At 37.0% G+C, this 15,677-nt stretch overlaps 1 protein-coding gene across 1 annotated transcript in view; it reads right to left on the bottom strand.

Annotated features, from left to right (window-relative positions):
- The window catches only part of LOC149793844 (uncharacterized), a 119,451-nt gene that overhangs the window by 68,474 nt on the left and 35,300 nt on the right, over window positions 1-15,677 (bottom strand). Inside the window, exons 3-4 of the mRNA XM_089966476.1 lie at window positions 13,423-13,505; window positions 10,360-10,428 (exon numbers count right to left, since the gene is read on the bottom strand). Coding sequence (XP_089822602.1) covers window positions 10,360-10,428; window positions 13,423-13,505 — 152 coding nt within the window. The remainder of the gene's footprint in view (window positions 1-10,359; window positions 10,429-13,422; window positions 13,506-15,677) is intronic.

Raw genomic sequence — 15,677 nt, forward strand, 5'->3', positions numbered from 1 at the left:
TGGATTCTCTTTCGAAGATCTTTCATTATGCCAGACGCGTGTAGAGATACTAGGGTTTGGGCCCTGGATTCACCTCTTTATCAAACATTTTAACAAAAGTATCATTATGAAAATAAATAAGTTCGTGTTTTATTATTTATACGTCCCAGTGTCATCATTCCAAGCTGGCTTTGAATTTGTATTGGTACATCAGGGTGGTTCCACCTGTTGATTTCTATTTGACCCTGCCAAAATAACATTTGAGTTTCTACGAGGGTCTTTTAATTATATCATTTTCAAGCTGATATCCTTGGATAAGTGGAACGAAACTGCTATCGGTGTTGGCATCACTGTTCACCCTCCCACCTCGTCGGAAATTCTGCAATCTCATCACCGCACTCAGAAAACATAATGATCTATCTAATATTAAATACAAACACCAAACCGGCTTATGTACCATCCTGGTTAACTGTTCATTCCTTCAAGCTAAATGTCACCGCAAACAAATAATGATATTGATATTGTAATTGTAAAAGCAAAATCTCCACCAACATAACTGCTGTTTTGCTAACATGTAGCATTGGTGACAGCAAATTACGATTCTTTTGATCATTATTAGCATCACTATTTTACCCCACCATTCATTATTTCTGCTTATGATAAACAAATTATGATCTGGACTGCTTATAATAAAAAATATGATACGGACTTGTACACTTTTAAGATGCGGTTTTTAGGCATATCTAAACCAAGAGAACTGAGCCAAGTCGGACATTTGCTACAGTTACTGAGTTAGGTTCTTTCTTTTAGATGTTTGAAGTTACTGCGCGTGGTGGTGGTACCTATGTAATCTTGACAATGACATATTGTTTCATCTCTGTATTGGCAGTATTGACGAAGTCTTTGATCAATGCAAGGGGCACACCAGAGTCAATGACTACCCCGATCTCACTGATTTTCAACCAGGTTTTTCGCGACATTGTCTCGTAGCTACAAAACAACTTGAGTGTCAATGTTATATGATTGCAACTTTCAAGTTTGATTATAAAAAAATCACAAGCTCAATAGGGTCGACGTAAATAACAACCAAGCTGGTACTCTCATTAAATCTACTTTGGTGGAATACTTGGTCATATCCACATAGGTGCTAAATGGTTGGCGAGACCCCACGTCCGTAAATATCAACAGCCGTTCTGTACAATAGTAAGTGCAGTTTCTATATGATGAATAAACTCAACAAGAGCGCGATTCTGTTTTACCACATTCGTGGGATCATCTCGCTCAAGCCCTTGGCTCTGAATTCATCCTGCGTAAAGGCAAATCGGATAATTTTGGCTGATTTTACCATTATGAGTTAATCTAAATTGGTCAATGTAAGGGCCATTTACCAGTCGTTCCGGGTAGTCGCGGACCATGTCATTTTTATATCGCCTACGAAACGCTCTATAGATTTTTTCATAAGCCTTTTTCAAAACCATCACGGATACGGTTCTGACAGCCACTAACGAACCGTTTTGCAACTGCTGAAAATTCAGCAGCCAACAATGTTTGACCGTCCTCCTTGTAAGGGGCTTCCGCAGGTGTAGCAGGGTGTGTTATAAAATAAGTGACTGATCGTTGATGTGCTGACAGGCTGCTCATCCAAAGATTGTATCGAGACCAATGCGATATCGTGTTCGTGAATCGTGGAAATTGATTGTAATGAATCCATGTGGGCTTTTCTGAACATGTTCAAAAGTGTTTTTGAACTTATTCATGTCCATATACCCAGAATACCAAATCAGGTGAATATTTAGAAGCGTATGTGTATTTACGCCGTTAAAGATGACCAAAAAGTTACAGTTATCTCTGATCACTTTCGGGATTTGAGTGTGTCCCTTCTTAACGTAAATGACAACCCTTTTTTATGCCAGCCGCGTGAAAATATTCTAGCTGCATTTGTTTTGTTGTTTTGTTTGGGTTTTTCTCACGTATGACATCATCGTGAACCACAAGATTATTAACACTATTATCAAGACCATCGACCGAGGGAGCATCATTGATATCAATGATATTTGCAACAACATCTACATCGGGCGATAAGGAATCATTTGCATCTTCATTGAATACCTTGAGGACATTATAACATCGCTGATCGTCTGTGGATGGCGCTATTAAATACAATTTGACCCATTTGAGCCATTTCATTATCTGGTTGAGTAGCAACTGAGATTTACCAGACCCAGACGGACCGATGATACTGCCGAGGATAGAATTGTGTAATTCTGAATGATGTTTGATTGGTTCTTGCTCTTTTGTTGCTGAAACATCAATCACGTTCATGTTGTACGACTATATTATTATTTATAATCATGAGTGTACATTGTATTCGAGGCAAGATGGTCATTGATAATATTGTATTAAGAACAACAACTTCAAGGAATCGTCGATCGGCACTTACAGGTACGGCGTAAAATGCGGTAAATAAATTATCTCTTAGTGTCTTCAGCAATTCACGAATCGCAAACAGCGTCTAGCTAGATGCCATCCAAGAGTGGTGATATCGCCGCGACACTCAGAAAATTACGAGGAACTTCATGGGCTAAGAATCCTGGTGAAAAACCTCTTCCAGGATATCATTATTTTGGTTCTTGAACCCATTTTGTTATCAAACGTGACAAAGAACACCGACCACAAACTGGCGAATTTCCTGTAAATGATATTGATCATGCCATGCCATGCTCACGACAACGCTTACAATAAAAAGATGTGCAACTACGACCTATCGCTGATGTCAATCTTGTTCACAAGCTGAAGTTCATAAAGAATAGAAATATAAGGATTCACTGGCCAACTGGTTGATAAGATCGGCGATGAGTGGTGAACTAGAGGTGGGGATTTCTATGAATTGTTCGATAATTATAATAATGAAATCGATTTATTGTAGTCAAAGAAGATAATGGAAAGGCACAACGGCGATTAGCAAACTCGCTGATGAAGCGGGTGTCAATCGTGATATTTCCGCAGATTGGCTATCCCGATAGACAATATGGCAAATTTATCTGCCACCACCTAAAACGACCTTATATGGACGGTTTGGTGTTAGCACTCCCAACGAAGTTCATCAATCAGGAATCTTATTTTAGCCCCACGTCAATGTACGCACACGCACATACAAATATACGCTGATGGTCGTTGACGTTGCAAGCAGATACGATGAAGCGGAACAATTATCAACTAAAACAGCGACTCATATCGCAGCCGTGTTTAAACTAATTTATCACGTGGTTATTTACAATGGTCGCGATAGCTACATGTTGATCCAGGCAAAGAATGTATTGGTGCCATAAAATCGCTGATGCAGAAACATAATGTTGAAATCAGACGCGGACACGCCGACATACATAATGATCAGGAAATCGTTAAGTACTTTAATCGAACTCGTGCTGAGCGATTGTTTGACATCAGTACGCCCAAGAATGAAGAATTTAACTTTGCTTTTCTGAGTTTATCGTAGAATAAACTGTCAGTTACCGACTCACACAGCAAATAACGCCCGAAGGGCGCTGTGTAAGCTGTGTAAGTCAGTAACTGACAGTTTATACCACAATAAACTCGGAAAAAAACAATGTTAAACTCTTATAATTGAAATTTCGATCATTCATTATGATATTTTGTTTGCATCATAAAAAACAGAAATCTTAACTGAGCGAAGTAATACATGTTTGGGGTTTTCTGTTATGTAGTTATTTATAGCACTTGGGATTGTCCTGCTTGATCATAAAAAGGTCATCATAATACGAGTCCTTCAACCAATGGTAGCCAAATTTATTCAATTATTTTTTTTAATTGTTAGAATGTTCTTTTTCTTTAAGGCTTATTTCGCATCTGCCTTCACTGGCAGTGTTTGTCTTATGCTTTATACGTGACTTTATTTACAGAAGTGGGTATTCTTAGAAAAGTAGTTCTCCTTACAGTTCATACAGAAATAAACGCAAGTCATTTTGATCACGTGGTAACAATCTGACCAATGGAAATGTTACTTTCCTTTACCGGCTACTGGCATTGCAATTATTTACTGATGAGGGACACTCGGTCTTGTAAATGGTTTGCAAGACTATCAAGCGTAATAGCTGCGTTAAACAACCAAGTCACGCGTGGAATTGCAACGAAACACATCGATGAAATCGCAAAGAAACGCACAGACTTAGAGACGCTATTAGCCAGCAAGACCATTGCTGTGTACCAACGGGAAAGTCAGGTATTTATATGAACCTGGTCAACACGAAGAGCAATAATCCTATATGGAGTATAACATGACATAAAAATTTCAGCGTGATAAGTTCTACGGGTAGGCCTGCAATTTACACACTAGATTCGGAAGCCCCTTCGTCGTGAACAATTACAGGTAATTTCTGGAGAAAAAGAAAACACGTCATTACGATTGACATGGACCTGACTCTAATTTAGAGGCGTCACGACATTGTTTTCATTCAAAACATGTCATGGAGACAATTTCGCGTGTATACCCCAAACTACTATCTGTCCACGGTAAATGGTCTTGGGTCATTTGGAAAATAGTGCCATAGCATTATTGTTACAAAGCGCGCAGTAATTATTTTGTCATTGTTTCAAATCCATGATGAATTCAGGATCAGGATCAAACTCGCGTTTATTTATTTTTTTTTTTTTTTCATCTAGCTGATATTGAGTTCACTTTATCCATTACGTGCCGGGGACTAAAGTTCCGTGAATTGGTACGCCTGGTACATCCTGAGGTTGATTATTTTCCGGTCTAAACCATCCTGTTTAGCTGAGAGATTCTGGTAAAAATTTGACCATTTTACACGATCATTGATAATCCAAATATTCTTATTTGAGATTGTTAGACCCTGCGTTGAATGAATCGTTATTGCATATCCTATCATACGTCGGTGGGGGTCACTGGAATTCCCCATAAACGAACGACTTGTTTTACAAGAACCACCAGGGCCATTCAGCTAAACTGTTTTATGTCGCGAAATAGGATCATAAGGCGAGTAAACTGCGGCGAATCACCATCACAGTAACTGATAATAGTACCTAGCTTAGTTCCATCAGTAGGTCAGCATTAACCCTGATAGAAATCACACCTCTTCGCGTAATATCAGGAATTATAAAATCAGGATCTACTTCGCCCATGATTAACTTTGTGCAACGGCGCTTGTTATCGGATGAGGCTACTTGCGTAAATTTGCTAATGATGTTTCGCCTCATATCTTTTGTAATCGATATATCTTCTTCATCGTTGCTTTCTAGGTTAGGTAGCCATATCCTCATTTGTTATTGCTTCACTCATCGTCAGCGATGACGGTGTCCCCTTATCAAGCATTAACAACAATAATACTACAGGAGCCCAAACACGTTTATTTTTTTATCAGTCTCATGGATATATCTCCGAGTCTGATTTATTAAAATGGCGCCCCACCCAAGCAGGAATAACTGGATAAATGTTTTTGACAAGCTCAATTGATTCGATCTCGTCAAATCCGGTTACATCAATGGGATCCACCGACAGCAGAGAGTTTTCGCAGCTCGGGTCGTTTCGTGCGTGCGTTGGATGGCCAAATCGTTTCAAATGCGACCTGCATTCGCCATTTTCAAGAAAACTATAAAGAAAACAAGCTAATATATGAATAGAAATAGAATAATCGGGATTGTGGTAGTGTTTCAAAGGCCACTGAGTCAAATTCAATACATGAATGCTGTATATACTCAATAAAGTCACTCGGTGTTATGGTCCATGAGTTTTTCTTTGTTAGCCAAAATGAAGAACGAGAGATGAGATTGTCAAACAAATATTCAGCAATTCATCGACGACATTTATGTCATGTGTTTATTTTAATGCCACCCGTATAATCTGCTCATAAACATATTTTGGGCGATAATGTTTGCCAGATGGTAGATCGAAGTGATCAAAACCCGTCATCGGATTCTTTATCACTCTGAAACAGCCAGACTGATACTGGATCGTTTATGACAATGTTATATATCTTATTAATACACTCAAAACATTATTGCCGCTATAAAATCTGGTAGTTTTTTTAGGTGGAAATGTGTTATGCTTTCATGAGCGTTGTGGTCAACTTTCACTATCGGGGAAGATTTTGCTTGATAGTTGCCGGAATAGTACTAACCCTCGTCCGTTGTTGTTTTCACTAGTATCGGAAATTTTGATAGTTTTTTTTTTTTTCGCAAGGCGGCGATGTCTTCTCTTTTGGATCCATTCTCATTTACATTTTCGGTCCATTTCTTTGTTATCTCTGCGCATAATACTGTCAATCTATTTCCTAGTCTCGTGTTCATAAAATAGTATCTGTCCCTTTCAGATATGCTGTTTAAGATACGAGTTCGAATCGGTTAAAGAGCATCAATATTAGGTTCGTTTAACGTATAAAGCGCGTAAACAACGACCATCACATGATATGCTTGTATGTAATACGGCCTGTCAATACCTGTCAACATTCCAGGCTTAGACTTTTTTTTTCTTAACGGCGATGTGCTGGCAGAGTCAGGATTTTCGAACAGGGTCGAATTAGTCCTGGATAATGCACATTGGGCCATCAAAATGACCAAAAGAATCCTATCGCCGTCTACAAGATCGCCAGCGGCAAAAAAAAAGTGATCCTAAAGAGTACCTCTTATCATCCCTTAGACGATCAATAATTATTCTTTCCTTTTGTTCAATCATTGCCGCACTGATGAAAATATTGTCACTGGGATCTATCTCAGGATTATCAGTCCAGAACGTTGACCTAACATGCGCAGCTCCATCTTGCCTAAACTCAATATATATAAATGGAGGAAGTACGCGTTGATTGATCAATTCAGAAGACATTGCAGTTTTTGTGATTATGAAGCAAATTGCCTTGGTGTGATTAGAAATTGCCGGTGCAAAAGATTGCTTGAGAAATTAAGGCGGTTTGGTAGTACACTTGATCCTCAAAAAATCAACAACGATTTTAAAATGATACAAGAGCGACAGGAGGATGCTAGATATACTATAGCAGCGAATTATCGATTAATCAAATAACTCCAAAAAGCAATGTAAAAGTTCCTTACACGAGTCAGAAATGATAGCGCGATTGCTAAATGTGTTATTCTGGTAAACCCGACCGAGAAAATTTAGATCAACGATGTCACGAGAATATGATAAACATGTTGGTAATTGTACGTGCGAAACAGGTAAGGAAACTTGTGGAGTAATCCAAAGACTCCAATTGCAAGCGATCTAAACATGTAGTTATTTGGGCAGTGTGTGTGTGTGGGGGGGGGGATCACTCTCCCTCTATGCCCACAATTCACCGAAAAACAATAATAAGCAGCCTAGGCCGCCAAGCTTGCCAGCATCAATAAATATAACATATCATTTCCTTTTGTTTATTCGGAGTGTTATCTTTTTATTTATTTTTTATCGCTAAGTGTCAGTCCCTGACATACACTGACAAATAATTCTTCTCCGAGGATGTCCAATAAAAGTCTATCTCGATCCGACAAAATTGTAATCGTGAAGACGGATTATGAGAGCGTAAATAAACAGGATTAGTGGGCACGGACACAATCCAATGGCCAGGGTAACCTCTGGAGAAATGCTATACAGATTATATCCATGCTGTGCTTGCTGAGATCGAAGTCCATTTTGATCCCGCCTGAGAATTACTATCCACAGCGTCACAGATAAGATTTAAATAAATCGTCAACGTAAAATAAACAGCATCCGATGTTATATGACGACCACCACCATCTGGATGATTGCTATGATTGAGTATTATCTTCCTTCCATTGATTCCCATTTTTGAACCAATTGTGACAACTGATTATCAACCATTTTATTTATACGACTCTCAGTTACTGAGATATCAATTTCTGGAACTGGAAAATTTATCTTTAGACTCTTAATTCCACCAGTATCGATTTCTGGCTATAGCACTTCATCAATTATAATTTTAGAATAAGCTCAACATGTATATATTTCATTATTATAAACGTTTACGAAGGGAAATGAGCGATGATCTCTGGACCCAAACTCTGCTTTCGGCCTTATCTCTTCACGGAGTTTGCTAAAATATCTCTTTACATACCTTATCACAGCTAGGAGAGTAAAAGTTTCAGAAGCAAGTCTAACCCGTAATTCTCCATTTGGCTATTATCGAAGGAGTTGTGAAAATGTGATTGTTAATATAGCTTGTTTACTAGCTTAAATTCCTTGTCGTGTTTGTTTCATATTTTCTTTGGACCATTTACATTATCTTCTAATTGGCGTATCAATGAATGCTTAAAGGTATGACTATCAGCATTGTATTGAAGATCCTGAACTATTTAAATTAACGTCAAGATCGAATCTGAGGTGGGTCGTGATCTGCTCTACCCCAGCCCCAAGTCAGTGTTGCTCGTTCTGGTTTAAGAGGACGATTATCAGTAATAGCTGATTACAATCGTAACACAGTCCTAATCTAAAACTGATCTTTATCAGCGGAGAAATCTGGCGTTGATATTTCAACAGCGGTGCTTCGCGTTGGCTCGTGTACCGTGATAGTGATCTTTGATACTTTTCCCTTAATAAATTTGATTCTGCGATGACGTTCATTATTGATTTGACAATTTGTTATGATCCTGTTGGAATGCCGACGACACTCGGGCATTCCATCATCCTTATTTTGTGTACGCGAATACCAGTGAGTTGTTAGTGGATAATGCACCAAATGATTCTGCTCTGATGTTGACAACTATAATAAATTGTGCCAGTGCGATCTTAAATGACCAACCATTATGTCCCTTTCTTGAGCTGATGTCTAATTCCGGCTGCTGTGACGCCGATGATATGATTGTAGTCGTCGGCGGAGTTGTGTTAATTTTCTCCAGTCGCGTGGTAATTTCTGCTGTCAGTTTATATTTGTACTGATTCTAAATGTGGAGTAATCAATGACTAACACTCGAAATAAAAATCACTGTTGATTGCAATGAATTCATCATCTAATAGTTCTCCGTCTTTCATCCCAGATGATATGATCGATGATATAGCGTTATGTGCAACTGTTGCCGTCGACAGTATGTCTGTGTTTATATAATTACCTACTCGCATAAGTTGATAGTTTAATTTGCGATAATGTTATTACTATCAGCAGTGCCGACGAATATAGACGAACCAATTCCAACTGAGGGTGCTGTCACATACGTCGCCAATCACGTACCGTTTAACTTTGTTACTCAAGCGACTACTGCAATCATCGCATACATAACGTTGTCGATGAATACAATGCACATGTTATTTTTCTTTTGTATTGTCAAATGCTTGTCTATGATGTTTTCAGTGATGCCTGCCAACCATATGCCTGATTATATCTGAAGGATCGTGTAGGATCCGGATGTCTTGTAATCGTTACATATATATATATATATATATATATATATATATATATATATATATATATATATATATATATATATATGCGATGCTACATGTCTACAGCATGATGCTCCATTGCTAGACATCACTATAAACTGCCACACTGCAGACATGGTTGATGTTTTTAACAAATTTCTAGATTCCTAATCATGATCATCAAAGTCTTTGTCATAGTCCATGTAACCAGTATTATTATCATTGTCATTAGTATTAGTGGTAGTAGTAATAGTAGTAGTGGTAGTTACATTAATAGTAGTACGTAGCATTAGTAGAAATAGTAGCAGTTGTAGTAGCAATTGTGTTTAGTAGTCGTAGAAGTAGTAGTAGTAATAGTAATAGCAGTAATAGTAAATATTAGTAGCTTTTTGTTTTTGCTGTTGTAGGTTTTGTAACTGTTGTAGTAGTAGCAGTAGTAGTTGGTTTAGTAGCACTAGTTGTAGTAGTTGCTGTTGTTGTTATTGCAGCATTGCTGTTTTTGAAACAATATAAAATGTATCAAACAATGACGACAGAAAGACTTATTTCTGGCAACAGTAACCAAAACTGCAACTAAGATAAAAGGAACTGAAGCATTAATTGAGAGAGAGAGAGAGAAAGAAAGAAAGAAAGAAAGAAAGAAAGAGGGGGTAGGTAAGTGTAATGCAGACAAATACATGGAGATATACATGGAGAGGAAGTTAACTGGGATGCATTCAGATGAATGGAGATGGGGGGGGGGGGGGCGCCAGATAACTAGGTTACAAACAAATGCGTGGAAACGTCGATCAGAAAGATTGAAAACAAAACTGAAAAAGACAAACTTGCATAATAACAGACCAACAGACAGATGAATGGAGAGATACAGGCCGAAAGATGGATACATGACGGGAAATAATAATAAGATGCATTTATTATTAGAAAGAAAAAAAGTTTCTTAGACACAAATATCGATATAAGACCTTACAGCATATACTTACTCTTTTTGACCTGCAACCGGAGTTAAAAAGGACATTATGACTAGTAACGACTTCTTCCTCAAAGCATTCCTGAAAAAATATATCCAACCTTAGTCAATGCTGGACTTTGCATCGCTTTCCGTACAAAATCATTTTTGGACTTAAAGTGTCGTGATTGTCTAAAGAAAGCATACTTGTACCAAGCAATTCCTCCTCATTTAATGCATTACGTAGCTATCCGTCTAACTAGACCTTAGGAATACGTTCTAACAACGTTAGTATCGTCTTACACGATGACGGGTTGATCTTTTCTCAGTATGTCAGGTCTATATTAGACTTGTGCATAGAAGACCAGTATCAATAAAGTAACGTCGTTCTCTATGACAAACGATTCCTTTCTTTGCTTTAAGATAAAATAAAAATTCTTTATTTCACACTATATACTCCATACATCTAAATTAAAATATAGATATAAAGTATAAAAAAATTGTAAACATAAAAGAACATATATATCATACGTACAAGTATACAGATACATCTGCACAATTAATTGCGCCCTGCATTGTTAAGAATGAAATTAAATGGCACATTTAAATAGTAATTTGTTCCATCTACCAATAATATGAGAATTTTAATGAATGTCATAGTTCCAAAGAGATTTCAGTATAGAGTCCTTACTAGTAGATATTCTTGTCATCATTGAGAATACTTCATCAAAACTGAATACATTATAATTTACAAACATGTTGGAGGCACCTAGGAAGACCAAATAGAAAACGAAAACTATTATTATACCAAATAACTAGTTTTCTTTCCATATATTCACTAAAATTTGTCCACAGAGGAGCACAATACATAGTACAGCAATAAGATTTGAATAATCTAATTTTGATATTCAATGAACAATTCTTAAATTTACGTAGAAGCATGTTTGTTCGAGTACACAAAAATCGGTAATGTCTCATCATATCTTCATTATCCAACCGATTGGATTTCAAAATATGACCCAAATACATTTAACTATTGACTTACGCAAGAGCATTGCCGTTAAGATGTACAAGGGGAGGAGATGGTAATTTGAAAGAAGTTGGCTCAAAGACCATGCATACTGATTTTGTTTATTATAGATGATATCATTCTCAAATGTGTATTGTTCACATATCTTTAATAATTTCCTTAAACCTGTGATGGAAGGACTCATCAATGACATATCATCAGCAGAACTAAAACTGTTAAGAAACAACACATTTGGTGGCAGACGTAACCCAACGTAACACTGACCGAGCTTACGATTTAATTCGTCCATATATATGTAGAAAGAAAGTGGAAAGAATACTCCCCTGTCTCACCCCATTGGTTACATGGAAATTGCTGGACATTACACTTCCCCATCGCGAACAATACAACTGTTTGCCATACCAGTTAACAAAAGTATGAACTATGTAGACAGGTATTTTAATATCAATCAACTTTTTAAAGTGTGTCCAGTGATTGACCCTATTAATGCCTTGCTAGCGTCTATAAAGCATATAAACACTGGGCTGCCATTTTCTACATAATTGCTGACAGTTTCCTTAAGGCATATATGCATAAATCTGTTGAATGCTGCTTTTTAAAACCAAACTGATTATCGGAGATTGTGACTTCACATCCTTCTGTATGATGCATTCAAATATTTTTGAAATAATAGTTGTAAGAGCTATAGGTCTGTAGTTATTTGATGTCCGCCAGGTTACCAATTTTGCTTTTTAGTAGCGGTATAATTGTAACTTTTGTGAAATCATCTGGTACAAAGGTATGCACAAACATACAATTAAATGAAATCATCAATAGCACATGAAGACTAGTATCTGAAAATTTAAAATGTTTCACATATAAAAAAAATCTGATCCTGGACATTTACCACCTTTTTGTCTTGTTATTGCACTTTGGATCTCAGATAATGTGATTACCTCAATACGAGCAGAAGGTGAAAGCTGAAAGCTGAATGCTGAAAGCACATGCTTCTTATTCGATTCATTTTTAACACTATTGAGTAAGTCTTCAAAATGATTTTTCCACATGTTGCATATGTTATTCTGACCATGGTTCCCATCAATGCAAATTGGTAGTTTATTGGAAGTTGCCGTAGTATTTTGTTTAACTTGCTTCCAGAATTCACGTTGGTCGACATTTTCAAATGTTTGTGCTATATTATTTTCAGTACTAATAATCTATTACGGGACACAATTTGGTCCTGAAAAAGGCTCCTCTAGACTCATATTGCTACAGCAACGTATGCTTTATACATTTTGGCTAGTTAGCATGTTCGTAGAAAGTTTTCCTTTGATGTACTTCGTTATATAACCATGAAAGAAAATGATATAACCAGAGATGGTGGTCAGATTCACGTACCAATCCAAATTTTGCATGTGTATTCTTTCGCTTTTTAAAAGATCTTAACATCTTGAAACAAACTCTCCCGTAACATGTAATCGAACTCGATCTACACTGAGTTTAGCAAGACATTGATTCACTCATAATTACTTAAGAAGGCGTACCAGCCAGTAACGAGTTGATAAAGGTTTGTTTTGATTTGCTACTTTGATGTCGTTATTATGACAACGAGCTAAACATCCTCGTGCTAACATCGATTGCTAATAATAGTAATGACGTTATAATAATATCAACCATTAGGTCAACACACTGGGAGTCCTTATAATCATACCTCACGTTGAAATTATAAACTCCAAAACAGTTCCGAACGGATGCCGAATGCCTGGATAGAGTCGTGTAATTTACGTAAAACAGACACAGAAGATACGACCATTTATCATAGACTAAGATGTTGGAATATACTATAGATGACGATTGTTTCTAAATTGTAGTCCGGTTAATTGTTTGCTTAATTGTTTGCTGATGGTATGTTAGGTTGGAGACCAACAAAAAGGCAATTAAGATTGATATTTTGATTTCTAGCTTAACAAAAAGAAAGATAATAGTATAAGGGTAATCACTAATGCCGAAAGACAGTGACTTTCTTATTGTTTAAAAAATTCAACTTGAACAGAACTTTCAAAAGCACTATAGACCGACGAATCTTACCTCGTTGCTACCGCATCTTGTAATTTTATTGCAGTCTGCAGCAGATGCAGCTCCAACGCAGTTATAGCACACTCTAAATGCATCTGCAAAGCGAATCAAGATATATATATTATATATATAATATATTTTATATATATATATATATATATATATATATATATATATATATATATATATATATATATATATATATATATGTGTGTGTGTGTGTGTGTGTGTGTGTGTGTGTGTGTGTGTGTATTTGCGTGGGGGGTGGGGGGTGGGGGTGGGGGTGTAAGTGTAAGTGTATGCGAACGTAACTTTTTAGTCATTTTAATTTTGTTTCAAAACTACAAGTGTTTCGAGTCTCGGGCTCAGTCAGTGTGGGTATGTGAGAAGACCTGCCAGTAGGTTCCTGTGAAGTTTCCGGGGGTCGGTGGTTCTGAGTGTGGTTTTCACAGGTTATTCCTCAACCGGTTATAATGGCCACCTTTTATATATAGCCTATATTGTGCTGTTTAATTTCGAGTATTATTATTTTTAATCATTTGCCGAATTAAGATACCAAAATCTCTGGTAAGACCAGTAATGGTTTGTGTTATGGAAATCGGGATGCATAATGACATTATGGGAAATAATCGGGTTAATATTGTACACGTATATAAATTGCTGATCATATATTTCATTATTTTATTTTCAAAAAAGTGCTGTTAATCGATTACAAGTACTCCTGTCAGATCCTGAATTTACTTTTCACAAATTACCAGTGTTACTTTCTCCTAATACTAATAACAATATTGTTGAGGAGATTAATACAAAACATTTACCGTGTCTGTCAAGACACAGCATAGTATTCTAGAAACAATTATCTTGACTAAGCGCGGGTGCAAGACAATTATTTTTGTTTATATGTTCACTCAAATGATGTCTTTGTATCAATGATACAGACGACACATAAGTTACGTTAGTTTTGTCTGAGGGATTTATTGTTCTGCTATTGAGTTTCCAAGTTTATATGTGCGTCACGTATGATGCTAAGCTATAATGACTGGAAACTGTGCATAACCTTTAACCTCTTTCCTTGTACTTGAAGCTTTCCTTGGATTTCTGTTATGTCCAGAACTCCATTATATGTGAATTTGTTACTCACGTCCTGGTAATAATAAGGGAAATAGCTGATACTTTTAAAGAGCTAATTATATCGATATAAAAAGTGGATACGGGACGAATGGGCAGACCAAACACGTCCATTGTGTATCTGTGTGACCGTGGCACTTACTGGATGCGTGAAAACAATCTTTCATGTGTGTCGTCATAACTGTTACAGACTGAACTTCAAAGAGGTAGTGCACAAAGACGGAAAATAACAAATCAATAGTTTTGGGGACACGAACGTTATTTCTCTTTTTTATAAAATTGCCCAAAGTGACGCTTTATGTATAAAATATAAATGTGTGTGTGTGTGTGTGTGTGTGTGTGTGATCTGGATGTTTCACGTAGCTTTAACAATTTTTCAGTCATATCGCTAAGATGTCTGCAGTGTGACAGTTTATAGTGATGTCTAGCACTGGGGTATCATGCCGCAGACATGTAGCATGATGTCCCACCCAGTCACATTATTCTAACACCAGGCTGACCAATCCTAACACTAACCTCTTAATGCTGATCGCAAAGCGAGGCAGCTGTTAGTACCATTTTTGTAAGTCTTTGGTATGACTCGACGGGGATCGAACCCACGACCTCCCGCATCCATGGCGGACGCTCTAACCAATAGGCCACCGGAGCGGTTATAGATTTGTGATGGCAGTATTAACTAACAACGAAAAAAAACTGCAATCTTAGTGTGATATGAAGACATACTAATTTTCCAAGTGACAATGATTATATATAATTATGAAGACATTCTATTTTTGGTGTGATTATAATTATATATAATTAAGCCCATGTAAGTGTACTTGCATCTAATTAAGGTCATTATAATCAGTTAAAGGAAGATGAAAACCACACTGCAATGAAGTGAAGGTAACTAAGTTTGTACATGCCGAAACTGACATAGGGAAAATTACGAAGAGGATGGCGACAGTTATAAATGCAATGCTTGCAACTTATGGCCAAATTTAAAATTAAACATGGTAAGAGTAGCGGAGGGAAAGTTTTGTCATTAAATTCCCTCGGAACATCTACCGTTGATAGGAAAAAAGAAAAAAACAAAACTCTTCCCGGCGCAACTCCTCGTTGTAGAAATAGAGCCAGTACATTTGTTCAGATAAGACATT

This window comes from Sinohyriopsis cumingii, chromosome 8 (genome assembly GCF_028554795.1).
Source record: "Sinohyriopsis cumingii isolate HCF-2022 chromosome 8, ASM2855479v2, whole genome shotgun sequence".
Taxonomy (NCBI): domain Eukaryota; kingdom Metazoa; phylum Mollusca; class Bivalvia; order Unionida; family Unionidae; genus Sinohyriopsis; species Sinohyriopsis cumingii.